Source organism: Oxyura jamaicensis, chromosome 1 (genome assembly GCF_011077185.1).
Source record: "Oxyura jamaicensis isolate SHBP4307 breed ruddy duck chromosome 1, BPBGC_Ojam_1.0, whole genome shotgun sequence".
Classification (NCBI taxonomy): Eukaryota; Metazoa; Chordata; class Aves; order Anseriformes; family Anatidae; genus Oxyura; species Oxyura jamaicensis.
Window position 1 is genome coordinate 40426401 of NC_048893.1, and position 26927 is coordinate 40453327.

The 26927-nt window shown below is 36.9% G+C and overlaps 1 protein-coding gene across 2 annotated transcripts in view; it reads left to right on the top strand.

Moving 5' to 3' along the window:
- NAV3 (neuron navigator 3) overlaps nt 1-26927 on the top strand; it is a 549850-nt gene that overhangs the window by 116325 nt on the left and 406598 nt on the right. For both annotated transcript variants that reach the window (XM_035334661.1, XM_035334665.1), the window contains exon 2: nt 23090-23490. In XM_035334661.1, the coding sequence (XP_035190552.1) occupies nt 23419-23490 (72 nt within the window). In that variant the 5' untranslated portion in view covers nt 23090-23418. The remainder of the gene's footprint in view (nt 1-23089; nt 23491-26927) is intronic.

Sequence of the window (26927 nt, forward strand, 5' to 3'; positions counted from 1 at the left end):
GATATCTGTTAAAATTTGAATTAAAATATTTAGATTTTACTTTGTGGGTTTAGTTGCCAGTTGCATATATTTTGGATGTTTGCAAAACTGATGTTACATGTTCTTGAATTTTATGTCTTTGCATGTTATCACTTTGGGAGCAATTCACAGCTCTGGAATCTTGTCTTCATAATTAGATGTCAGTGGCAATGTGTGGCACTGCTTTTTTATTATTATTATTATAATATTATTATCATTTTACACATAGACAAGGTAGATTTCCATAAATAATCTGTCAGAAATGCACACACTCTTTTCAGGGACCTCATACAAAATTAATTAGCTGACAATTAAATACTATACTGTGTGTCAAAGAAGTTAAAAGACATTTCAGTTTTGAGCTTTTACTTTGTGATGAGTGCTAGAGAGAAATATACTCTCTTTCCACTTAACTGTTACCTATTTATGTATGTATGTATATTTGCAAATGCTAATTTACATGTTAAACCTACATGGGATCTATTCTCATTTCAGGACATATGCATCTGATTATGGGTCTGTCTCTTTTGTTGGATCTGCCTGATCCTGGAAGCATCTTTCTGATGTTTCCAAAACTCTTAAACAAAAGCAATTCTGTAGTATTTAAAAACAAAAAAACAAGCAAACAAACAACCTTTTTGTTGTTGTTGTTTGTTTAAACAAAATTATTAAGAAAAATTGCAATGTATTCCTGACATTTATGCTATTTTTCATTACATATTTAACTTTTTATGGGGTTAGCCCTTCAGGTGTGTAAAACGTGTACAGGTTTTGAGCATTTGAAAACAACTGTCATGCCTTGGGGCATTTTGGATATATGAACTGCAGATGGCAATGCAGAAGAATGTGGAAATTTTTTTATGCCCGTGTTTGCAGCTGATTGCTGGACCTGTTGTTTTTCATGCCTCATATCCCATGTGAACAGTAAAAGGAGTCCTCCCAAAGCACCAACTTCAGTTTCTCTTTCCTGCAAATACCTGTGCAAACATGTAGTGATTTCAGAAAAATAAAAAAATGTCAGAATGATCACTTCTGACAGTAATTGCTATGTATAGTTATTTATGAAAGCCTCAGAAATAAGTCTTCAGTTTATATGTGTAATTATATAGAAGTAAAATGTTGAAAAGTGTTTTCAAGTTTTAGTTTGTAGTTGAAGCATATAGTTGGCATGGAAGTGCAGTAATATCTACAAGTAATGTGGTAATAAATCTGAAGATTTATAAAGACCCTCTTGTGAACAAATGGATTTCTCTACATGATTTTGTTTTCATTTTTGTTCTTGGATTTTTCTCTAGTAGAGATCATGGGAAAATGCACTGTTTTATCCTAGGACAAAAACCACTGAGTACATAAATGCAGCTTTATCTTATCTGAAATTAAAGGAACAACTCAGCATTATGCTCTGTTTAAAAATTCTTATTAGTTGTGCAGTGAACTATTAATGTCTTGTAAGAACATAAACAGATATTCTCCTTTAGAGCTATCCAGACTCATCCAGCCAGTGTGTAATGGACAGTAAATGAATAACTTCTTTGTCAGCCTGTAGGACAATGCCATTCTTAATAACTTTGTCATGCACTACATGTTACTTGATTCCCACGTAAGCTGTCACAGGCTGCCTTTGAAAAATTACTCTTTGTCTATTACGTGAATATACATTATGAGAAGACACAACTCTGTCCTGGCAACACATGACTTCATTGCATTTTCTGAACATCCAAGACAATACAGAGCTGTCATTTTCTTCATTTTGTAATTTTTACTTGAGAAGCATCTGATAGGTGTAGTGTGTCTCTTATATTACATTCTTCACTACTTGCAGTAATATAAATTGTTCTGCTATTATATCCACAAAACTAGGAACATCTGGGATGCTGCATCACATCTGACTTTTCTTGAAAATAATTTTCTTTAATTTTATTATCCTTCCCCAGTGGAGATGGGGGAAGAGGAGGGAGGGAACTATCCAGACTGAAATTCAGCAAGTCTTAGTGTAGAAAAGGGTAGGCTTTTAATTAATTTCCCATGAGAATGTTATTGCAAAAAGGATGGAAGAGAATTGCTGCTAATAGCCCTATTCCTGACTCAGGGAAATATAGTGCTGAACTTACAACTTGCAAACAAAATATTGAAATCTTTTGTTAGGGGTGAGCTACTTTTTTGGTAGCTGAATTTTGAGTTTGCTAGAGCCAAGAACCCGAATAGAAAAACCATTCTCATTTCAGCCTGGAGCTGGCAACTCTGTCAAAAATGCAGACTCACTGCATAACTACCACAGCTAGTGGCCAAGCAATGGGTGTTGTATCTGCTGAGAAGAGGACCTATGATTCATCAGTGCAGTCATGGCATGGGTGGAGGCAGCAAGGAGCCATCCTTGGATGCCCTGATAAGAAAAGTGGGGATACTGTGAGGTATGCAGAGTTTTGTCAGGTATTCTATTGAGCTACGGCTTTTGCTGCCTGCAGAGATGCTACTGGGCTTAATTTTTTTTTAACCCTTACATGAATAATCATTAAAACATCTTGATTCAGCTTTGTATGTAACTGCACTCAGACAAAATGGATCGTGTGTGATTCAGTTAAGGACTTAATAATAGCAATCCCTTAGGCTCAATGTTGTTCATTGTGCCATTCAGCTTTCCAGTTATACAAATACGTTGGTCACTCACAGCCAAAATGGCTGTTTTTCCTTCCTCCTGTGATAGTAATATTCTTAAATCACATTAAGTTTGCCAGGATGGCTTTGTTGGATTCATCTGGACCTTGGAATCTCCAGGATGTTTATCTTCAGCAGGCTGTTTGGGCAAGCATGCTTTGTTGTAGTGTCTAATCTTAAACTCTTTGAAGAGAGTCATTCTTAACATTGGAAGACTCCAAAGAAGAAAATTGTAAATATGCCATAGCCTAGGTCGACAGCATGGATTTTTTGAAGGACAGAAGCTGTTGGGAGAGAACAGGACAATGTGGACAATTTGCTTTGCAAAGAATATGTGAGGTATAAAGTAGGTGTTTATGCTGGTGTGCAGGAGATGTTAGGCTGAGCTTTGAAGGACTTTCTGATGAGGATCATCATCAATTGAAAGATAACTTATTTTACAACCCAAAGAAGGTTGTTGGCTGCATCAAAAGAAGAAATATGATTGAGATGGGAAAATATATGGGATATTAGAAGAAATGCTCGTCCCTTTCTATTGGTACCTGCTTTTGGAATCTTTCTGCTTGTAGGTTCCATAATGAGACTGTCTCTAGTCCTTTATTTTCAGTAGATTAATGAATGTAAGAGAGCTTGGTAGAGCCAAGAGAAGCTCTACCAGTTATGTAGTGCTTTTCTGTTTCCTGAAGAATAAGGAGAATGATTGCCAGGCAAGACATCACTAATCACCTCTAGATGTACTGCAACAGTAGCACTGTGTACACGGATGTGCAAATCAAGTGCATGTTATCTAGTAGTGGTGGTATCAGTGTGTTGATGTGAAAAGAAATTTTTGTGCTTTAAAATAATCTTTCCCATGCTAACACAGTGTACAGCACAAGCTGGTAAGGGACAGGTATAAAGTTCAAGCAGTAACTCAAACTGGGTGAAGATTTCAGCATTTCTTGAAAGTGTGTCAAATGGAGTACTATCCTCATGTGTAAGGATAGAGATGAATGGAGCAATGCCTCATTACATACATATAAGCCACTAAAAATACATTAACAGATATTCAGTGAGCATTCGTACACGATGCAAATAAAGCGGCTTACATAATGACCAGGACAAACGGACAGAACAGTACGCAGGAGGGTACTGGAGAGTGACAGAGTCAAAAGAGCAAGCTGGAAAAGCAGTCTGCTCTGTACAGGTGAACAGAGCTCCGGTGACAAAATGATGTGGAAGTGTAGAGCATGATCAAACTAGAGAGCAAAGAATGGAGAAAAGCTTGATCCCCAGGACAGTAGCTCATGAAGTCAGAATTGAATAAGTTCTGCATGCGGCAGTAAATGTGACTGTTGAATCATCATAGTGGTGTATTTTCTCACCTTTTCTGAAGAAGCAACATCTGAGAATGAAACTAAGCATGTTAAGTACATGTACAATTTATATGTAGCATGGGATTCTATATGTGTAGTAAAAGACACTAGTCCAAAAATCCCAGTCTTCCATTATCTCTAATTCTCTTCATTTTGTGTGCTTTGGTGCACTCGTTATTTCACTGTCAGAAGCTGTATTTTCTTTTTTATCCCATCACTGACTTGTTTCCATTGGCCTTGTTTAGATATTAACGCTTTTGTCAGTTCCAATTTCTCTGTCTTACTAGCAGAAAATGTAGTAATCCAGAAAGGCAGGATGTTATTAGTTAATATAGTCTTATTTAGTATAACATATAGAATCTATATTTAAAGCAATAATGCAAGCCTGCTGGTCACGGATGTACTAATCAAGTACCTTAAACCTCATTTGCACAATTCTTGCTTCTTTTCTCACTCAGAATTGGTGATCTTCTGCTAGTAAGGATTTTGTAATGCCTCAGCAAATGATCTGTCAGTTGATTTAGTAGAAACCAAGGACAGCTAAGTTAAAAAGATATTTCTAAAGGCAGGGAAAGAACAGGTGTCTGGTAGAGAAGAGCTGGAGCGTTTGGTTAGACACATTTTTTGTACCTGATTTTTCTTCTCTGTTTATTTATTTATTTATTTATTTATTTATTTATTTTCTTCTGTATACCTTACTACTAGATGGCTCTATTCTACTTGATCTTTTATTTCTGCTGGTTATAGCTTGTTTGTTTTCTTCTCTTGGGGGGTTTCTGATGTACTGAAGTCCCATTTAACAGTTGCAGCCTGCTTTGATGCACTTCCTTCAGCCATAGATACTTACACCTTTCTGATCTCAGATGAGATTTTTGTCCTGTCAATTTTTGCTACAGAGTCTCCCAAAGTAGTCCTTCTACTTACTTTAGTGCCACCTTTCTTCAGTCAGATGTTAGCTTGTATATATATATGTATATATACATACATATATATATACACTTCACAGTTGCCAATAGTTTAGTCATCATTGTTAATCATTGCACTTTATCATCTAAAGAAACACAGTACCATGGGACTTTCACCTTGTAATATATATTTTGGACCTAGTGTTATATATGATAGCACATGGTTGCTTGCAAGCTCCGTTCTGTTCTGCTTTCCAGAGATGGGAGATCCCTTAGGACTTCTCTAGCCTTGTAGATCCATCTCATCTCCAGCCAGGATGAGGTTTGGAGAGGTTTTAGCAGAATGGGACTTTTGGCGAGACTGTACCTATACTTTACAGTTCCTTGGCTGATAAGCAGGCCTCTTGGATTTGCACGGAGATGACTGTAATTTAAAACAACCTCTAGGCTGCCTTAATTTGCAGTAAGGATCTGTTGTGGCCAATGGACTGGGTATAAATGTGACTTTACTCCTTTTCTTCTGTTTCTGCTGGACTATGTTGGCAGATTTAGCCTCTAATTTAGGGATGCCAGAATTTCTAAGCATCTGTTTTGAAGTGAACACAGTTTTAAAATGGCCATATTCGGTACTGCAAAGTGGCCAACATGGTTAGGATATTTTAAGCCAAATTCTGAACATTTATTCTAACTACATGAAACAGAGATAAAGTACAATAGCATTACTGAGCAAATGTAAAGACATATTAAGCCAGCTATTACGGTGCTCCAAAAACATCTGCTAAACAAAGTCAACTGTAAAGATAAAACAACTGAGTTCTCTTTTCAGTTGTCAACCCAGCTTTGAAAGAGCTATCAAAGTGACCTATACATTAGTATTCAATTTATGAGCAATTCAGAAAACATTTTTTCTGAAGCTTTAGCAATAACTTGCAGGCAGCTAATTTTCCTTCTTCCCCCAACCTGTCTGATACTTGATGGCCTGGCTGAAGTGCAGGAGTGCATTGCAAGAATTTTGTCCCTGTGGCTGAACTTTAGCAAAACTCTTAAGCGGAATGTAAACCTCATGGGTCTGTGTTCATTTTGCATCTTTCATTGCCAAAGGGCAGACTAAGTGCCAACAAATAATAAGGAAGTAGGCTAAATAAGTGGATACAGCATTGCTAGTGATGGTCTGCAGATTTTGATGCAGAGTGGTAAAGCCTCTCTTAGTAGTTCACAACAGGTTGGAATACAGTTTTGTTCACGTGGAGCAGAAATGCAAAAATGTAGAGGCATCCCAACATTTGTTTGGGAAAAAAAAGAAAAAAGATGTGAGATTTGTGGATTAGCTAATGTTATGCACTAGAAATATAGCATAGTGATAAATTGAACTTACAGAAGAGAAAGAAGCTCCAACTAAAGGTAATGAATAGGCGAATAGGCACTGAGGGATTTCATTTGTTTGTTTTTCATGGTTTATCAGTAAACTCTGGAGACAGCCTGAGTCATCTAATCCTTCATTTTTGTAATTTTACCTCATTTTTAGTAGCCTTCATTTTACCAGTATAACCTTCTTTCTGGAAGGTAAAACCGTAGGAGGCAGACCGATGAGGCCATGAACAGATTATCTGCCTCACGTATTCAGGAAATAAATTACATTTGTCTAGAGAGATCGTTACCTGAAACGGCATAAGGGAGTTGGGTAGCAGAGCAGGAGAAGGCCAGGATGAGATGAAACCAAAGTGAACTTGCTGAAACATAATAATTATGCATATTTGCACATTCTTTCATTAGCTGTTACTTTTTAGATTTTGGAAATCTGTTCTCAGACTTGTGAGTGAAGTTTCTCTGGGTTATGTTTATTTTTGCTAAATTTTGGTTATGAGGAAAGAGGAGAAAGATAGCATAATATCAGGCTGGTGGGCTAGTTTATATGCATGGATTTATTGTTGACTGAAGGCAGAAATACTAAGGTATCAAAATGATGACCCTCTCACTTGATCAAAAGCCCACTGAGGGCAACCAGAAAAAAAAAAAGTAAGAATCTTAGAATTATGAACTCTTGGTCAGGCCAGAAGTCTGTGGCTTGCTAGCTTGAAACCCAGATATTTCCCACTGACCTAGTGCTAACAGATCTGTCATTACAATATCTCAGCAACAATTACAGGGGTTGTTGGAAGTATTATTGCTCTGTTTCTATTGCGTGTGCTATTGTATGTCAATTGTGGAATAATCCCCTGTTCTCATGCATCATCTAGTAAACCATGGTGATCTATGTGATGTGGGCTAATTGAAGGGAGAGGAAGCCCTGTGGTAATAGGCATTAGCAGATTATAACGTTTTATTGGCTCCTCATTAGACAAGATTTGATATCTGAGGAAGACTTCCTTCCAAAGGCAGGCTGGCGGGGGGGCAGGGAGAGGAGGAACTGCATGCTTTTCTTATCTGCTGCCCTACCAAGCTTACCTCAGGCCAGCATATTTGCCTTTTTAAAATTATTATTATTATTATTATTATTAATGTGCATGAGATATATATCTATCTACCTTTCTTTCTTACTTTCTTAGAACCTGGTTAATTTATTTTTCTGTTGTAGCACTATTACATTGTACCTTGTGGAATAGTTTGCATGTCAAATGTCTAAAAGTAAGGCAATGAGAACCAGTTTTTATTTCTGGTAAAACTCTGTTGTTGTTGGCAAATGCTTCAAGAAAAGGCATCGTGATAAGCATTATACATCTTAATTCTTTTGCAACTTACTTGTATCTTAATATCCCTTTGCCTTAATTGGCCTTTTAATTAAAGATGACATTTTAACTGGCTATTTTACCAGCTTAACTTGGTTATTAGCATTAGCTATTCCTTTCATCATTGATAATTTTATATTCATTTCCATATCCATACTAGATATTGACTTTCTGGTTATTTAGGAAAGTCTGAAATCCTTTTCTATTGCTCCTCCAATGCACTTCCTGGTGCACGTGCTAATAGACATTTAGTGGCAGTGTTTGCCATTTACAAAAGTAGACATGGTATATCTAATATCACAGAGAATAAGAAAAATGTCTTTACTGCAGATAACTGTAAATTAATTATCACTGTTAACATGTTAAGCCTTTTAAGCACAAACCAGCTTTATAATATTACATAGTGTACCTGCCAGGTGATTTTTCAGAAATTTTAAATACAATGTTGAAGTATTTTCCTTCATTGTTCCTAATCCATCCTGTTTTTATGTATGATGCTAATTTCAAATTTTGAATTTTACATGAAGGAAAACAGAAAAATACTGCCAAGGCTGAGGTGTGCTAATAGGTTATCATTCTAGAAAGTGGAAGAGTGCCAAATATTCATATAGGAACAAAGAAAATATATATATATATAAAATAATAATTTGAAAAAAAAAAAAAACAGGGATGGGGCAAAGATGTGCACTTAATAGGGTTTAATAAAACTGAGATTTTTTATTTTCTCTTTGAAAAAAGCACTTTAGATTCACTAGCAAAGCTAGAATCAAAGGAGCCCATGGGAGTCCACTGGGGCTTTGAATGAAGCTTTGAAAATCTGAGCTTAAGAAAACTTACCCTAACCAGCTTTAGGCAATCTATTATTATATTTTGCTCCTTAAGAAGCTGTCACATTGTGCTACAGAGGATAGAAGTGTGGGTGAAATGATTGTCTCTATTATTGAAATGCTACACAGGAGCCTTTTGAGAATTAATTAATATTATCTGCTTGAAAATTGCCTGCTGGAAGGCACCATAGAAATGGAATATATGGGGAAAGTCATCACGAAAACAGCAAGCTATTTTTACACGTTGTGAGAGAGAACCTCGGGCTCAGCTGAGGTGCCAGATTGACAGCACTGGCTGCTCTGCTCCCCACAGAACATACGCACCATGGGCAGTAGCACTGCAACTTATCCCACCGGTGCTTCTGCCCTGTCCTAGATGGCTGGCCTCCAGCTTCCAGCTTGCCTCTTGGCTCTGGTCAGGCTGCCCATGAATGTCAGCTTCCGTGATGGAAGCTTTTTTGACGTGGATGGTTGCCTGCTGTGAACGGGATGAAGACTTTCTCCATTTCATTTTTCATTCCATGCTAATGTTGAACACAGTGATTAAAAAAAAAAAATAAAAAAATCTTGTTGAGCTGGAGTCCTTTATATAAAGGAAATAATAATCCTACAAATGAAGGTGCTAAAATGTGAATCTGATAGGCACCACTACAAATTCTTCACCATTTGATGTGGAGATAGAAAAATGTGTTCTCGTAAGTGCAAATGTCTGCTAAGATGATTCTTAGGCTGATTATAAAAGCTGGAACAGAAAGTGGTTTGCTTATAAAAACATTGACATTGTTTGGGTTGTTTTGTTCCTGAAAATATGCGGAGAAATGTCACTACCTAATGAAAACCATTTCAGGTCATATATTATAATATGGGTCCCTACATTTTGACTTTGTTATGCTGCTAAAACCTGTGCCAAACTACAAAGATAAGTTATTGTTATTGCTACTATTACGAGGCAGCCATGAAAATGGCCTATTTGTAATCCATTTCAATTTCATAGAGGATAAGAAGGAAAAGGGGTGGTGGAGTCATGACACTTTCTTTCACTCTTACAAAAGAATGAACATATTGGGGTAAACAAGTGCATTCATATTACAGAGACCCCGTAAGTTTAACCTGTTTTTATACATGTAATAATAAAAAATAAAAAAAGCTTTTTTAATAAATAAATAAATAAATAAATAAATAATCTTGTGAATAGCAGTTACTTTTGTGGCTCGTGAGGCGAGAGCCTGATACTGCTCTTAGTGATGTTTGCTTGATGTACTAATTCGGATAAAGTAAAAGCAGAAGATAACTTCCAGCTAAGGTATTGATGTTTAGCTTGGGTGTTTAGTGCCGCATGGTAGTGTTAATAGCATCTTGTGCAGTATAGCTAAGCCTTGAGCAAATTAATGCTGATCTTCTAGCAATAGGAATCATCTCATCCAGACTGTAAATACTAGACTACAGTTTGAACTTATTCCTGGCACTGAGACACTGAGAAGTTATTCACGGAAATATATAGCTGAGGTGGTTGAGACTTTATTTATTTATATTTTTTTTTTTGGTGTGTGTGTGTGTGAATATTTATTTACAGTCTAGTGGAGTATGTCTTACTGCTTTTGAACTTGCTAACCTGTCTCTTCCTCAAGCTCTTATGAAGCATGTAGCCTTTTGCTCACTTCAGTTAGGCTGATCGACCAGGCCATGAATTTCATGATGATTCTCGTGCAAAATCCCGTGTTCTGCTTTCTATTATCTGGGAATGTTATGTGTGCAAATGCATAGCTGCTGAGTTAGGCTGTTTTATTTTCTGCTCTTGTTTTGGAGAAACATTATTCAAATGCTTCTGTAACCCTCAATATTTCACAGCTTTCCCTCACTCCTTTTATTTCTGTACTGGAGGGTTCAACATTAGAGACCCAGCTCCTGCTGGAGGACGTCTGCACAAAATATCCTTGCAGGCAGTCGATGCCACTCCTCATCTGGCAGGATAATGCCCTGTAGTCCCCTCCACTGCAGGGGGCTGCCTCGGCGACTCCCCACCACCTGCCAAGGACAGACCCGACTTGGCCCTGTGTACAGTGCTGTGGGGAGTTAGGTAGTGGACTGCCAGCCTAGGAGAGGCGAACACACTCAAATTAAACAGATATGCTCTCAATTCATGTTGCTAAGAAATGAGAGAGAGGTCTTTGTGTGTGAATTGCAGCATCTGAGCTTAGCTTGGTAGGCTGCATGGTAATATTGTCCCTGATGACAGCAGGCATCTAACATTGCCGTAGGTTTAACGTTCTCAGGCAGCGCACTTTCTTCCTGGTATTGGTTTCTGGGAAGGATGAGCTGTCACCATTCTTGATGTGTGTAGAGAACAGAGGTCTCCTGAGATAAGGTTGTTCATTATGCTTCCTGAAGAACCATTAAATTTCTATCAGTGCAATGTGATCCACTCCTTGGGTAGAGATATTGTTTTCTGTGCCTTTTCTTCTATCCTAACCTCCACTTCTGTGATTTTTTTTTTCTAAATCTACAGTCAGGAAGAATGTAGAAATATGTAAGTAGTAATAATGCAGTATTTTCATGCAGAATCTTACAGTGACAAGATGAAACAAATTATGCATTCTTAATGCATTATCTGGTATGTATTAGCCTTTATAAAATGAGACATCATTCATATCATGCTGCTTTGTGTACATTTGTTGGAATCTGGATGCAGTGTTCTATTAAAAATACATCAATATTGTGCCAATATTTCAAGGTAGTTGGTAGTGTTACATGGTAACAACTGTGACGGTCTATATTTTGGTTGAGGTTGTTTGGGCTGATTGATTTTAACAATAAAAAAAAATGTTTTTAATTGTTGAAAAGCAATTGAAGTAAATATAAACATTAAGTTATACGCATCTGAGGTCTGCGTGCATGATCTACTTATTTGTGACTGCATTAAAAAATGTGGAGAATTTTTATGCATAACAATAATGTTGTGCATATACTGGCTATATTTTTAAATGAAACAACATGTTCAGAATTACTCTTGTATTCTAAGGTGGTTTGGGCTGTAGAAAATTAAAAGAGTTAGGGAATGTTATTATGTTTTTTAAAAGGGACGCTTTTATATTAGTAGAAAATTTTCTAGTGCAAATAATTGCAGAAAGTTATTCAGGTGGGTAGCATGTCTTTATTAAACTATGTAGTGCATTTTACAGGATTGTTTCAATCTTTTTGCCAATCTGAGCATCTGGTGAACAAATTAATTAAACTTGAGTTTATAATTTCAGAAAACAGATTTTCTTAAAATACATATTCATCCCAGCTGCTAAATCTCTCTTTCTGGGTTATTTCACACATGCTTTGTGATTAAAACTAATGCTAATGGTAAATTCAGACCATTATACTGATGACATGCAACTTAAAAATGTTCACAGCCTTTATTAGACTCTGTATGTGTGTTTGATCACATGAAGTAATTGTGCTTATTTTGTCAATGCAGATGATCTCTGACCTTCACATTTGTTTATCTTTTGAGTGAAACATGTTATGTGTGGTGATTACTAATCATCTCTGCGAGACTGACAATATTTAGCTGTAAATACATCAGTGCAAGCAGTGTAGGTCTGGGGTCTCATTCAGCAGCATGTTTGTGACATGAGTCACGTTATAATAATTGGGAGGGCAAATTACTTGACAGCTGTCTCAACAGAGGAAATAAAGATTGTTTGCATTGTTAATTAGCTTTTTTTTTTTAATTTAATTATAGCACATTTCAAACGTACTTAGTTATTTTTTTGGCACTTTTTCAAAGGGCTAGAACGTGTTTGTCCAAAAAAGAGGAACATACCCACTGGAAATCTTTCTGACTGGGTGAGTTTGAGATCAGCACTATACATGTAGCCGTTGTGGTCCTAAGAGTGAAGGGAAATTTAATGGTATTGTTCTGAGTTATCATACGCCTCAAGGAAAGGCTGCTAAGGGTACCATTTGTTGCTGTGTACGCTTTAGGTCTTATGTTTCTAGATGGTTTTATAGGCTTAAGACTAAACTGTAGTCATTTGATAATACGAATCTTCTGGGAAAGGCTGTTTATGATATTTTTAAGGAAAGACTAAAACATTATTCCTAGAATGCTGAATATTAACAAAGCCAATGGAAACACTGAAATAGCCAGCTATAGACTGCATAAAGGTATTTCTTGAAATCCAAAGTGATGCCCAGGTGTTAATGAGATTTGTGTTGTCTAGGCTTTATGGGCCAGCTAAACTCATCATTGATGCAGAGGTCTTGCACTACTCCTTTTCACAGGCTGAATTTCAGCCTAAAGCAGTCTCCGAGTCCCTTTTCACAGTAGTTGTAGCTTTTAAGAGCTGTGGAAAAAAATTGTATTTTTCAAGTCTGGTTATATCATTTTTTTAGGGTGGGACAAAAGATGGGGAAAGTAATACTTTCTAAATAAGACAACCTACAGTTAACTTTGATGAAGGTGGATAACAACCAGCAGCAATTCACTTACAGCTCCACTTGCAGGCTCTTAACAAACTCTGTGGTACCATATGCTAACAGGATGGTAAAAAGTGCTTAGAATTGGGGAACAAAATTTAAAAAAACACTACAAAGATAACATAATGCATGCATTAAAGAGGACATTGCAAGTGCTATAAAACATGTTTCGCAGTTTCTTTTACTTAAGCTTCTATAATCTCACTGTGTGGCAATGAACCTCTAAATATAAAGAGAGGATAGGGGGTTAGGAGACAGCTACATCTGTATTACTGATAGCTTAGGACGGTAACAGTACTTACCTACACAGCTAGAAGTCATAGGGTTGGCACAGTTGTTACTGCTACTTTTTAGGGCAGGTAACTTGTCTGAGGGACAAACATGTATCATTCAAAATAGGACAAGCTAAGATGACCAGTTTTTGACTGTATCAAAATATGCTCTGTATGTTATGAAGTAAAACAACTCAAAACTATTTCCAAGCTTTAAAGAAAAATAACGAAAGCCCTGTTTTATGTCTTCACAAAGTTTATCATTGAGTTGAGTAGCTTTACAATAGATGGAGCAAAAAAAACCCAAAAACTTCAGGAAGTGGTTTGGAATATTTAAGAGTTATACAGAAAAGGAATCAAATAAATTTTGGTGAGACTCTTAATAGACTTTTTTCCAAGTCTAACTTCAACTGTTAAGGAAGAAGAAGGATAAAACTCAGTGAAAGGATTGTAGTAGACAACTTAGGTGTGAAAGGAGCAGATCCATAGTTTCCTCAGAGTAGCTCAATTAATGGAGCAACTAAACTCCTCAGCTGTGACAAATAAGTAATGATCAGATGTTCCTGCAGTGAAACAAACTGCTCTCTGTTTTCAGTTAAGAGATGCTAATTACTAGTAGATTACTCATGTGGAATTATTTCAGTGGGACTTTATTGGATGTTTTGGTGGGTTTAGGCTTTTTGTTATTTTATTTTTTCCCATCTTCTTTTTGTAATACTTCCTAATCTTGGAATTTGTTTGAATGTATCAAATTCATGTATTCTGTCCTTTAAGAAGTGCGGTCTCATGGAAGAGATTCTCCTCACCTGACTTTATACACCAATCATCAAAGATCTGTGCTTTATACAGTTACCTTGTTGCCTTTCTGCAGTCAGTGGAAAGAGGTAGGAATTTTCAATAATGATTCATCTGAGCTATTTTTAGATGAGAGGAATCACATTCTAAAAATGCCTATTTATTTTCAGAGACGCCAAGTGACTAGCTTAGACTTATGCAGGTGTGTGTTTTAAGATGAATCCCACCCAAGATGGTCTCACAGACACTGGGTGCTTTGTTTTTTTTTCTGGAGATGCAAATCTGTTTACAAGTGGAGCATGACTTGTAGTTTGGCTACCTTACTTTCTTTAGGCATGTTTCAGGATATTTGGGAGTGGAGGAGTGCTTTGTTCTAAGCAGGCACTAAGCCATATCCTTTCCGTAACAACAAAGTGCTACTATGTAGTTGGTGGTAATCATATGCCAGGCAGGTATTAAAATGTTAAGATTATTTTCCATGATTTACCTTAAATCTTTGTAATTCCACATTTTCTATGAAGCTTTGGAGGGTATGGATATTCCTGTGTTTCCAGTCCCACATTACCTCCAGTTATGTGGGACTTTTAAGCTTTTTTAAGGTAACAGATTTTCAGCTTTGAGGTGCTCAGGTACGACTGACCAAGTGCCTTGACATACTAAAATGCAGCTGTATATTTGATGTTCTCAAGGTCTACTTGAGTTTTGTTTGAATGGATTGAGAACAAGGTAAGCCAAACTCAAGTCTAAGTAAGACCTCAGATACTCATGGTAACAGAAGAAGCTTGAATTTGAATGTAGTCTAAAACTGTGGAGAGACAATTGATATGTAAAAATGCATGGAGTGAGCAATTGTCTGGGTTGGTGAGGAGTGATACAGAATGCTTGAAAAATGTAAAGTTCAGCTTAAAATTTAACTCTGTATGCCTAGCTTTTAAGAAACTTCCTAGAGTGTTCAGATCTATTGGGCTATTTAATATTCTCCTGTGAGAAACACTGTGAACTCCATCACTGGGGAATTTAAAGTCATGCCAGAATAAAGCATTAGAAAAAACACTGTAGAAATGTATGCTGCACTGGCAGATCTGGAAGCTAACTTACATAGAAGGTCTTTCCTAGCTTGAATTTAAACAAGTTTGTGGTCCTATGATTGTGAAGATGAAAAAACCTCCACCATTAAGAGTCATCTTTTTAGCTTGTAGCTAAGATACACCAGCTGCTGCTGCTTTTTTTTTTTTTTTTTTTTTTTTTTTTCCCTTAAATAAAGAAGTCACTTGGATCTGTTTCTGTAAATATAAATCCTTTTGCATGCTCACCCCCACCCCCCCAATCATTTCACTTGCTCAGCTGTCTTTCTGCTCAGTCATCCCTAGGAGCTGTTTGTTGATTCAGCTGCTTATTTGTTAGAATCAATCACATTAACTGCAGCAGACTAGTTTGGCCATGTATAGAATACTGAAGCATAAAGAATAGTGAAGCACTGCTTGCAATGTTTGATCAGCACCCATATGTAATTTCTTGGGGTAAGCATGGGGTTCACTTGAAAAGGTTGCTACTAAACAGATACTGAAGGAATTAATTATCAACTTCTGAAGTACCCGTGAAATTGTCAGAGACATGTTCTGCAAAGATAGGTATGATCACTTGCAACAGCTATAGACTTGAAGATGTTCTGAAAAAGCAACTAGCTTTGATCCAGTAGAGTTATTTAGCAAGTCATGGTAGACCAACAGAGGCTGTGTGGCTTAATGGTATTTTTTAAGATGTAAGGATTAAGATTTATCAAATTTGGGACTGTATATTTTCATTTTCAGTAGCGTAGGGGAAGTAGACTTAACTATTATGTGTAAGAGTAACCAGAGAACCTTCAGTAGGCTATTTCTGTGACCGAGTATGTAAATTGCTCAAAACAGTTATATATGTGAATCTTTAGTCTGTCCTGGTTCTTTTATTTGCAGCCTAGGAACCAGAAAGAACACCTTTCCTGTTGGACAGCACTGATGTTCATGGGGTGGTAACAAAATTTTTAAATACATGGGGTATCAAGAAATACCAGATGTATTAGTTTCTATAAACCTACCATATATCCAGGTATTTCCCAAAGCATATTGCCTTTTTCTTCCTGGAAATTGTGTAAAGTGGGGGCAGAAAGAAGTGTTTAGTAGTTTGTCTGGGATTTCTGGTGTCCTGGTAATCCAGTTGGAGCAATAGCTGTAGATGAATGACTAGAAGTCCCAGAAGGATGACCACAGATCATCTGTGTCTTTTTTTTTTTTTTTTTTCTCCGTAGAAAGGAAGGTTTAATCACTCCCTAAAAACACAATTTCAAAGGTATGAAAGCTGTATTATTTTTGATTAGCCTTTCTTTTTCTTATGAGCCTCATAAAATTCTCTATCCCATACACTGAAACAGTCTCTTTATATGAGAAAACTATTTAAGATCCATACAGGTATACTATTATTTAATAATTTTTGATTAAATTATATTGTCTTGCCCACTCTTTCCATAATGTTACTAGAACATACTTCCTATCTTCCCCTTCTAGCTCAGTACGTTTTTTTTTAGATCCCAACTAGATTGTTGGTAGATTCTACAGAGTATGTCTCTTCCTTCTTTCTCAGGGTAGCTTTTTGTGGTGCATGCTGTGTTACAAATAATAATAGAAACATGGTAAGCTATCAAGCATGCACACAAAAAATGAATATTCATTCTTCCAATTGTTCACAAATGTTATATATGTAAAAATGAAATTTTACTCCTTTTATGAAGAGATATTGTCTATTTTAATAGTATAAAGGAACACTCAAACAATATATATATATATTTTGTGGACAAAATTGCAGAAACACCCACTGAAATTAGAAACTGTACATAAGGAATTGAAATAACTATTCAAGCTAGAATTTGGCCAGTACAGTACCTCAACAGAAGTGCTGTAAGATGCACAGTGAAATGTAGATGTTTTAGATATCACTTAAAAGTATTATATCTGTAGCAGGACAGTGCTTGGTAAGATAACCAAATTTCACTTAGGTCTTATTCTCAGTCATCTATCTTGGCACAGAGTACTGTGTATACAGCAGTCATCCCTCACATCAAATCTATTGAAGATCATCATAAAAGGCTGGAGTGGACACTCTCTCTCAAAAATTATACTTTGTGTTTCTTTATCTCTGATGCTCAGTGGCCGAAGAATTGGGTGATGGAAGAGATAAGACATTTCTGTCTGGTACTGATTCCAAGTTTGAAATAAAACCGACACATAACAGCAGTTCTAAGTTCTGTGCATAGCATCCATCCTGTTTGATGGAGGCTGCTACAAAAGATAAAAAGGATTTGAGAAATCCAAAATAAATTAATTTGACTCTTGTTATAAGATATTATTAAATCCAAGCCAACTCCATTCTGGAATGGATCTGCAACTGCTGTATGTAAAAACAAGGAGCAGGAATTGCTGCACCAGTTGTAGTAAAAGTTTCTGAGAATATTAGAATCTGGCTGTTCCCAGATATTGCTAGAGGACGTTCTGTCTGTCTGTCTGTCAGATAGATATATCTATTAATTCAACTTTGTTAGCTAAATTGTTATGTGATCCAGTGTTAACTTGTTCAGTTAGTCTGAAGTAGAAATAATCAGCATCCTGCTTTGCAAAACAGCAGTGCAAGAAATTAAGTATTAGATTCCTCCTGTAATCTTTTTTTAAAAATTATTATTATTTTTTAAATTTTCTTTAATATGTACAAATGTGAGAATAAGTATTTCAATTTGCATTGCCTTGAGCCAGGAACTATGCAGACAATTGTTATCCTATTTTTGCTGGTTAAGTATCATCTCTGGACTTGTCTTTATGTGGTTGCTTTTCATCTGAATAAACAGGGCTGCATTGATTGGGAAGAGCTGTATACACTGCAGCTTTTTGTTCTGCTCTGAATCAGTATATTTGGACCAGTTTTACTACTGTTGGAACCAGAAATGATTTTGTATCAGAAGAAATAATTTTGTAGGCAGGCCTCACTGCTGAGAGATATTTTGTTGGCTTACCAGCTGCTTCCCTAGACTGCTTTTATCTGGTGCAGACAAGCCTTTCCATGGCACTTCTATCATCCGTGTTTGCAGAGAACAGATACTGGCTTCTCATTCTGAATGCTGGCTGAAAGCAGGGTTCTTCAGTACTGCTCTCTAATGCTCCGAGTCAACATCATCATCTTCTCCTAATAACTCTTTGTGTGCCTGATCATTATGCAAGCATAATGCTTTCTAAATGCTTTCTCCCTGTGGAAAAGAACAACAAGAATATTAAGAAGCTGTCATGAATAAGGGTATTTTTTTGAGACCGTTATGAAGCTATTGCTGTAGATAAATTATTAGGGTCATATTTGGGTGCCACGTTGCCTAGAGGTTTCATGGAAGTGTGTCAAACAAGGATGGAAGTTACATCTCTGGTATCCCTGAACTGATTGCAATACAAAGCTGAACAACTTTTATAAAATGTTGTAAAATGTAAGTGGTGAGTGTCATTTTATAGCACTGAAGAATCAGTCCTTTGGACAGTGGGGCAGAGGACTTCCTGCATGAGAATGTGCCCTGGTGCTCATCTCACAGGAGTCATGGAGCTGCGCCAGCTTGACCTGTGCTCTACCATCCGGGTTGCCAGCCCTGGCAACACCAATGGGCAGGAACTAACCTGGGCTGTGTCTTGTATTTGCTCTGTACTGTGATTTGCAGCTGACATTTGCTTAAGCAAATAGACGATGTCAGGTTTGAAAGATGTGAAGAGATATTCAATTTCTGCTCCATCCCAACTCCCAAATTTAGCATGAAAACAAGGGCTCCTGCCAGTGAAAATGTCTCTCTTGCTGGTGCCCTCCCTCACTTTGCAAATTACATGCCCATGTATGCTTCACTTATCTGTTTCATAATGGGAGTCCATCTGTGTCTAGAACTTGGCCTGAAGTCTCTTCACTCCTAACTCAAGTCCCGTGCTTCTCTACATTGCTGTGCTGGTCGCTGTGGCCTCAGTTCATTTTCTGATGGAAAAGAAATACTAAAAATGCAACAAACCAAGTTCTATGAGCACCAACACCGTTAATATCTGCATGTTAAGTAGAAGCTCCATTTTGATAATGAGTTATAAACACAGAAAATGGGCATTCCTTCCCTCTAAAACATGTATGGCTCTTCCTATCAGCATACCTAGAAAATTATTTCTGTATCAGTATTTTCAGAAATACTTTAATAAAAAACACAACTCCTAAATGCTTTTAACAATGAAGTCCAATCAATGCAGCTAGCAGTGCTCAGCATGCAGCTCTGTGGTTTATCCTGTACACAAACAGGAAAAAATGAAGAAAAAGCACAAATAACAGCCATGCTTTCATACCTGCACCCACCTCAAGCTCACTGCAAAGTAGCTTTAATGCTGTGGCAAAAGCTGAGAATGTCCACGTGGAGAGGTACAGTCAGATTATGGAAAAATATTAATCTGTGGGGGCTCCAATACCCATCCTTGCCAGCAATGAGTACTACAGAACAGTGTCTCGGTGTGCAACATTAGGGAGTGGGGGCGGGGGAGGTAACAGGAACAGGATGGGACATAAAAATGGAAGAGGCCTTCAGAGAGCCTGACAATGCTGACTGCTTCCTGAAAATCCAGTCCGTGTAAACTTTTCAAGAACTACCCGTGTTGATAATAAGGGGAGTATAGAAGGAACAGCTCTGGCTATATCTCAGAATATTATCTAGGGTTCCCCCCCCCCCCCGCGCGCCCCAGTCAATAAGTAACTTATGGCTTGTAGTGAAGTAAAACAAGAAGTTTTTTTCAGGCATGTTTCATCTGAATTAAGTCCATCTGAATTTAAGCATGTAATAGAGGTACTTAAACAAGAAGCTTAATCATCCTGAATGCCTTCCATGGCATGTCTCTCAAGGAGTGATTCAGTAACCCACAGTCAAATACTGCTGCAAAATATTTTCCTCCTTGTGCTGTTTAATGGGTTTAAGGCTTGCTTGGAGAGCTAGCTCGCTTACTTTAGGTCTTGCAGTGCTAATGCTTATTTTGCCAGACTATTTTATTATGAGTATCTGCAAATGATTAGAGATTATCATTGAGTGACTGTTATGTGTCTGTTAAGGGAATAGAATTATTAAAAAGCTCTAATTCTTCTTGTCTTCTATATCTGTAGATTATCTCATATGCTATCTATGTTATCTAGCATGTGATCTTCAGGGTTTCTAGGACTCCGGATATTTTATTCTGTGATTGTGTGTATGTTAAGTATCCATGTAAAATGTTGAAAAAGAAATTGAGTACCACTGGGAAAAAAAAAAAAAAAAAAAAAAAAATCTAGCCAAGATCATTTAATTACAGCTGTTTATTTTGAAAAGGCTGAAGACCACTGAACAACGTGCTGAATGGTATGAGTAAGAATTGCCACCCTGTGCTTTGCATGTTAAAAATAATGAGGGCAGTCCAAACAAAATTATTTGCATTCTGTCCAACTTTGGCTTGAAAACACCATACAGTTCCACAGAATAGCTTAATTGCCTAGTATAGCATAATTGCCAGGCATGGGGAGCAATATAATTTACATGTCTGACCAAGCAATGAACCAGGGAAACTGCTTGGTTTTAACAGCTTGGTTTTGACTTATCCGGGCTTCAGAATTGCTGCAGTTTTAAATCACTGTGGTGGTGGCTGCAACAGTACCTCCTGTTGCATCTTCCTGCATCCTGGCATTATGGACCTGTGGATTTTGTGCATCCCCCTAACTGTCAAACAGGGGGGAAATACGGCTTGCGTCTGAGAGGCCCTGTGTTGCAGTGGAAAGGGTCTCTGTCTGTGAGTGATTGGCCCCTTGGCTCTGTCCTGACACACCTCAGTCTCTGCAGAAACAGGGTGAGAAAAGCTGGGTGCACGTGCTGGGGAGGGTTGTAACACACTGCTGCAACCGGGCTGCTGATAATCTAATACAAATTCTAGATCATGGGAAGCTTTAAACAATGCACTGTTATTGACTGCTTGTCAGTAGCAGTCTTGTTATTTATTTCACAGACTTCCCCAGGATTCTCTAAAAAATGAATAGAAAGATACTGCCCAAGCATATTAGCCTACTTTGTCAAGTGTTTTTGCCATACAGTGCTCACCTTTGCCACCTGCAGTAGGAGGCGATTCTCAAAAGTTAGAACAGCAAATGGAAGGGGTTATTTACTTAGGTAAGGTTGTGTTTGGGAACAAGCTTCTATCTGCCATGTAGTAGTTTCTTGTGCACTTGTTTATGTTCCTATAATTTCACAATGCTGATGCATCGTCCATTTGCTTCTATTTAAATTTTTGAACAGACATGCTTATTTTGTGATGAGTCTTCTGTTGTATTCAAATATATAAAGATCAATATGATTAAGAAAGAGGTGCCTTAAATTCTAGCATTGAGGATAACAAAAATTTTATTCCAGATTTGAAGCATAAATTTTATCTCAGGTGGTAACATGCTGTCAGTGTCTCTTTGCATCAGCACTGATTTTGTTTTAATTTTATTTATTTATTTATTTATTTATTTTCTTATGTTTTTATTTTTTTGTTTGTTTGTTGCTTTTTTGGGGGTGCGATGGTGGTGTTTAAATTCAAAGTTATCAAAAAAGGAGAGTCATCTGTGGACTGCGGCATGTTTTGCCTTTAAGGCTTGAGTGGAAAACACAAAGATGAAAATGGAAATAGCCTGAGAAATCCAAGATTCTACCAATAACCAAACCAAAAAGAAACAATGTGTGTGTTTTGGCATGGTGTGGGCTAGTGTCATTTTCACTTATAAAACAAACAAAAACCCAACAACGTGACTTCCACTGCAAGTACAGAAGGTCGGTTCAGATCCTCCTAGAAACTGCTTTCAGACTTGACTGTCAATTCAGTCTTCATTTCTGAATCTCATATTTATGCACCTTGCTGGGAAAAAAAAAAAAAAAATCATTACAGATGCCTATATACAGATTTCTTTGGAAGCAGACTTCAGCTGTCAGGTTTACATTTTTTGACCTGACTATAAATCAGTTACATTGGAGTAAAACTTGCACTTTAGGTCTTACTAAAAGGTAGCTTAAGCTGACAGTGATAACGAGTTTTCCTGTTAAGAGAAAATCACCTTTTAATGTAATTTTATTAGAGACAGACTGCATGACCTAGTATGTACCATTTAATACACTATATACACATTTCTTATTCCATATGCAATATTGAAGACATTGTGAGCATATATGCATTTAAAATGAATTGAAATGTAATTCAAATTATTTTTTATGTAGACATCATCTACTCAGTTAATTCAGTTCAAACACAATTGGCTTTCAATTGCACTGAGGGCATGAATATTCTATGATTCTATTGCCAAAAATTACAGATAAGATACTTTAGCGCTTTCTCTACTTGTTGCTAGTAGAACTTTAACTTTCTGGCAAATAAATCTTGTTTGTAATGACTTTTTTTTTTTCCTTCTCCCCCTCTGGTTGCACCCTTCAAGAGAACTTTTGGGGACAGGGAGGGACTTATTATTATTATTATTATTTTTCTTTTAAGTCTTCATATGGGCTAGGATATAGTATTTTGACTGCAGGTTTTCTCCATGTGACCCTGTCAGTTTTATATTGGCTGTTGCTTTTTGAATGCACTGAGGATGTATCAGAAGACAATGATGCAAAATTTTCATCAATGCTGTCTTCATTCAAATAGTCTTTGCTCTTCTCTTTCCTTGAACTTTTTTCGGATAGCTATGTGCAAATTCATTATCTCTTTGAAGTGAATATTCTGTATGCCATCTGTGATGTGAAGGGGGTCAAGTGGGATCGTGTATCAGTTCGGCCTGCCAAGTATTATATCACAAAACAGTATTAGTTCCTTTCAAAAACAAACAAACAAACCAACAACCAACTAACAAACCAACAAAAAACTTCACCAAATAAATGAAAAGGCTATCAAACAAACAAAACCCCATACCTGAGGAAGACAGATAGTCATCTACAAAAATGACAACAAAATGCACATCGATCTTATTCTTTTTTTTATTATTTTTTTTCCTCAACAGGTTCACAGTCAGAATGTGACGTTATGTAAAATGGAAACCTGTGAAGAAAGGCACAGATAGCAGTGGAATTAAGTCGTGGATGAATTATTTCCCTTCTTAAGCATCAGCTTTTTTAAACACTATGGTGATTTGGAAAGTCCCGAGAGTGAACTGTGAAGTGTTCTTCATCTCAATCAATGGGTTTCTTCAGCATTTCTCCAAATCATTGATGTTCAGAGATGGTGTGTGATGGAAAAAACACCCTGTCTGTGTGTTTATAGCCCCTGTTTTTTGGATTAGTTTGCTGCATTGCTGAACCGATCTTGTTTCGAGGGCAAGGAGTGAATGTGATGGATTTATCTTCAGAGATGAACAAACATGGAAGGAATCCAGTAAGTCACAAACTAGAAGATCAAAAGAAGGTAAGATTGTTTTTAATTGAATTTATTTATATTGCAACTGCTTGCAAACTCTTTGGTTTTTAGTAAACTGAAAATGAATGTGCTTTTGAGGAAAAAGCATGCCATCATGCAGAAAGTGAACTGCTGTTAGGGGACTGAATTTCTTTATTGTCTGGTAATTTTGTTTCTAATATTGCCTGATTGCATGGTAAATTGTGTCAAAAGCTCCCTGGATTTGTCTGTCAAATTGTTTGGCAGAACTGTTACTCGGTTGCTCCTTATCAATGCTGTGTTAGTGACAGAGACCTGCTGAAATAAGTGTCTGACATCAGCCTAACACCGTTTGAGGTCTTTGTCCTTTAGGATAGACCCTATTGTGGATAGACCCTTTTTGTTGTGTCCTATTGGTAGTTTTATATATTTTGGTTTTCAGATAATTACTTGTTCAAGTTTCATCCTTCAGTACCCAAGGCAATTCCCATTTCCATAGTATGGAAAATCCTTTCAGAAATCCCGCTTCTGTAACAGACTGTCTCAAAAAATTCACCATCCTGGTTCATCTGTTTTACTCAAACTATGGTCTGGAAACTTTTTTATAATGATTATTTCATAATCTCAATCTGATGGTTTTTAACATCTTCAGGTCTTCTATTTCCCCATGCTTTATTAGTCTTTTGATGTACCAGCTGAGGGGTTACAGACTTGGAACATATTATTCCTGGTGTGCCTGGCCTCTAATGGGAGCTCTGCAGCCAGCAGAGAGGTCATTCTGGGGTAGCACTTTGTGGCTGTTGTGCACTTAATACTGGGCCTTAAAATGATATAGAGTGGCCTTTGAATTACTGCATAGGTTCAATGAGGCTGTTAACATCAAAATAATGTATTAAAGTACATATTATGTACTTTATTATTACATAGGCTTGTTACAATAAGCACTACTGGTTTTGGCAGGGAGTATTGGTATGAAAGCCACTGTCCACTGTTTCAAATAATTTTGATCTTATTTAGGGAAAATACAAATTGGGGGAATTTATGAGCAGCATAAATGAAACTGTTTTAAGTCCTGGAAAATTAAATACTTGGTTTTAGTGCCTTTGAAAATTGTATTTCTTAATCTAAGTCATTCAGTCACAGCTGATAGCCTTTTAAACAGTGGAGAATTGCTGGAAATATACAATGATAACACATATGATTAAATTATTGGGAAAATATATTCAGACTTTGAGCAGGATCTTGGTAATGGAAAAGACACAGAGGTACATAACAGGAGATAACTGGCTTAAAGCATGAGACTGTTTCCAGCTCCTAACTCCCACCCTTTTGTTGCATAAAAGAGAAGTTGAGAAATATTAGGGTTAATTTCAACATCCATTGCACTGCTTTCTGAATCATGGTTATCTGATCTGAAATTGATTATGCTCTGGGGGGGTGTTTTTCTCTCTCTTTATTTTTTTTTTTTCTTCTCAAAATAAATTCTGGTTTTTCATATCTAAGTGAATTTTGCAGATTCACTTATAGAGGCTGATTCTTCAGATTGCTTAGGAGGAGAAACATTGTTTCAAAGAGGATCTGTTGTACCTTGAGGTCAATTTTTTCTTTGAGTAAGGATATTTTATCCAGCTGTAGAACTATGAAACAACCACCGAAGACTCTGTAGCTGCTAAAAATGTCTGGTCCTGTGGCACAGTTCATGATCATAAACAGAAATCTGGTTAGCTTTCATTACATACAGGAATTCTAACTAGTAATTTCATACGCTTGGTGTGCTAATGCCTGCTTTTTTTTTTTTTTTTTTTTTTTTAATAGGAGGTTACTGTTATATTTTAATAAAATGAGGCTTCAAAAACAATGAGAAACACAAAGCATAGTAGTAATTTGGCTATTTCTTTCCATTGCATTGAATGTAAAGTTTATTTAGAAATACATTAAACAGAAATAAGTGAAATAAAACCAGAACATTTTGGAAAATATTGTCTGATTCATTGGCTGAAATAGATGCCCTACTGCTGGTCTACCTGGATCAGGCCAGGCAGAAGTCAAGCTGAATTTCTTAGTTAGCTTGTGTTCTCACACATAAAGGAAAGACTTTGTGTTCTGGGAAGACTCAACTGTTTAGTTGCTGCAGAAAGTATTGCTGCTGGCATGTGTTTTTTTTTTTTTTTTTTTTTTTTTTTTCCCCCATGGGGAATTTAGAAAATAAAAAACAACAACACTATGCTAATTAAGGATATAAAATTTTGCAGGTGGTTTAAAAAGTGCAGGGTGTGCTTTGACATTTAGCTTTTCTAATAATTTCAAAAGATAGTACAAGCTATATAGTTGCTTTTCTTAGATCTGTAATTGGGCTTAGAGAACTATATATAATTTTCATTTTGTTAACTTATGAACTGTCAAGTTTATATGGCATTCAGATATGCATCTTATCTCAAAACACATCAACTGCTATCACTTGCATTTTAAAGACGTACATACTAATTTTATGGCTGCAGAACTATCAAGCTCCTTAGTCTTTCTGTAGCTGCAAGACATAATGGTTTATTGATTTCTGTCAATATTATGCTTGTTTTTGTGGGCCTGGCAGGTGCCTCTGGGCTCGTGTATGAGCCATTACATACAACACAAGGCTCAGCCATGGAGTGAGAGCTTTTGGTGCCTGTGTGGAAGCAGTAGTCCAATTTCTGTGGCTGAAGAGTTGAGGAAATAAGGGAGGCAGGCTAACAGTGGGCAGTTCAGAGAAGAAAAAGAGTTCAGGAACATCACAGGAATGCAAATCAATTGATTTCAATACAAAACAGGCATAAGGCTTCCACCTGCAAAATTTTCTACCTGGGAGTGAAACCTCAGGGAACTGGTAATGGGCTGGAACGTGCATGTCTGGGATGTCCATCACCTTTATCTGCTTGAAGACCACGGTATCTCAGTCTAAAACATATCCTTCTTCCCTCCCATGCTCCAGGATGAACATTTTGGGTTAAATGCAGTGCTTCGGCATCTAATTGTCATTCCTACAGTGTACTGTAATTTCTTATTTTGAAGGTATGATAATATTCAAGGCTTTGGGACATGAATGCCATTAAGAAGCAAATGCATTTATCACTGTTTACAGTAGGATGTGCAGATACATGATTTCAGTGCACAGTAAATGACAGTGAGAGCTATGAACTACTAGTTCAAATAACAGGTTTCAATATCCAACTTGCTGTAAATAACCATTTTAAAACCCAGAGAAGACTGCTTAATCTGTATTTCATCATCCAGTGGCATTATTCTGTTTTCAAAATCCATGGAAAAAATTGTAGTCTGCTGTTACTTGCAGAGTCTATGCTAGCCAAATCTGTAAATTACATTTCCAGAATTTCCTGTCTACTTTAGCCATTTAATTTTAATATTCCTCCCCCCCCCCCCCCCCAAAATAAGTCCCATCATGGGCATTTCTTTGACATACTATCTGGGTTATT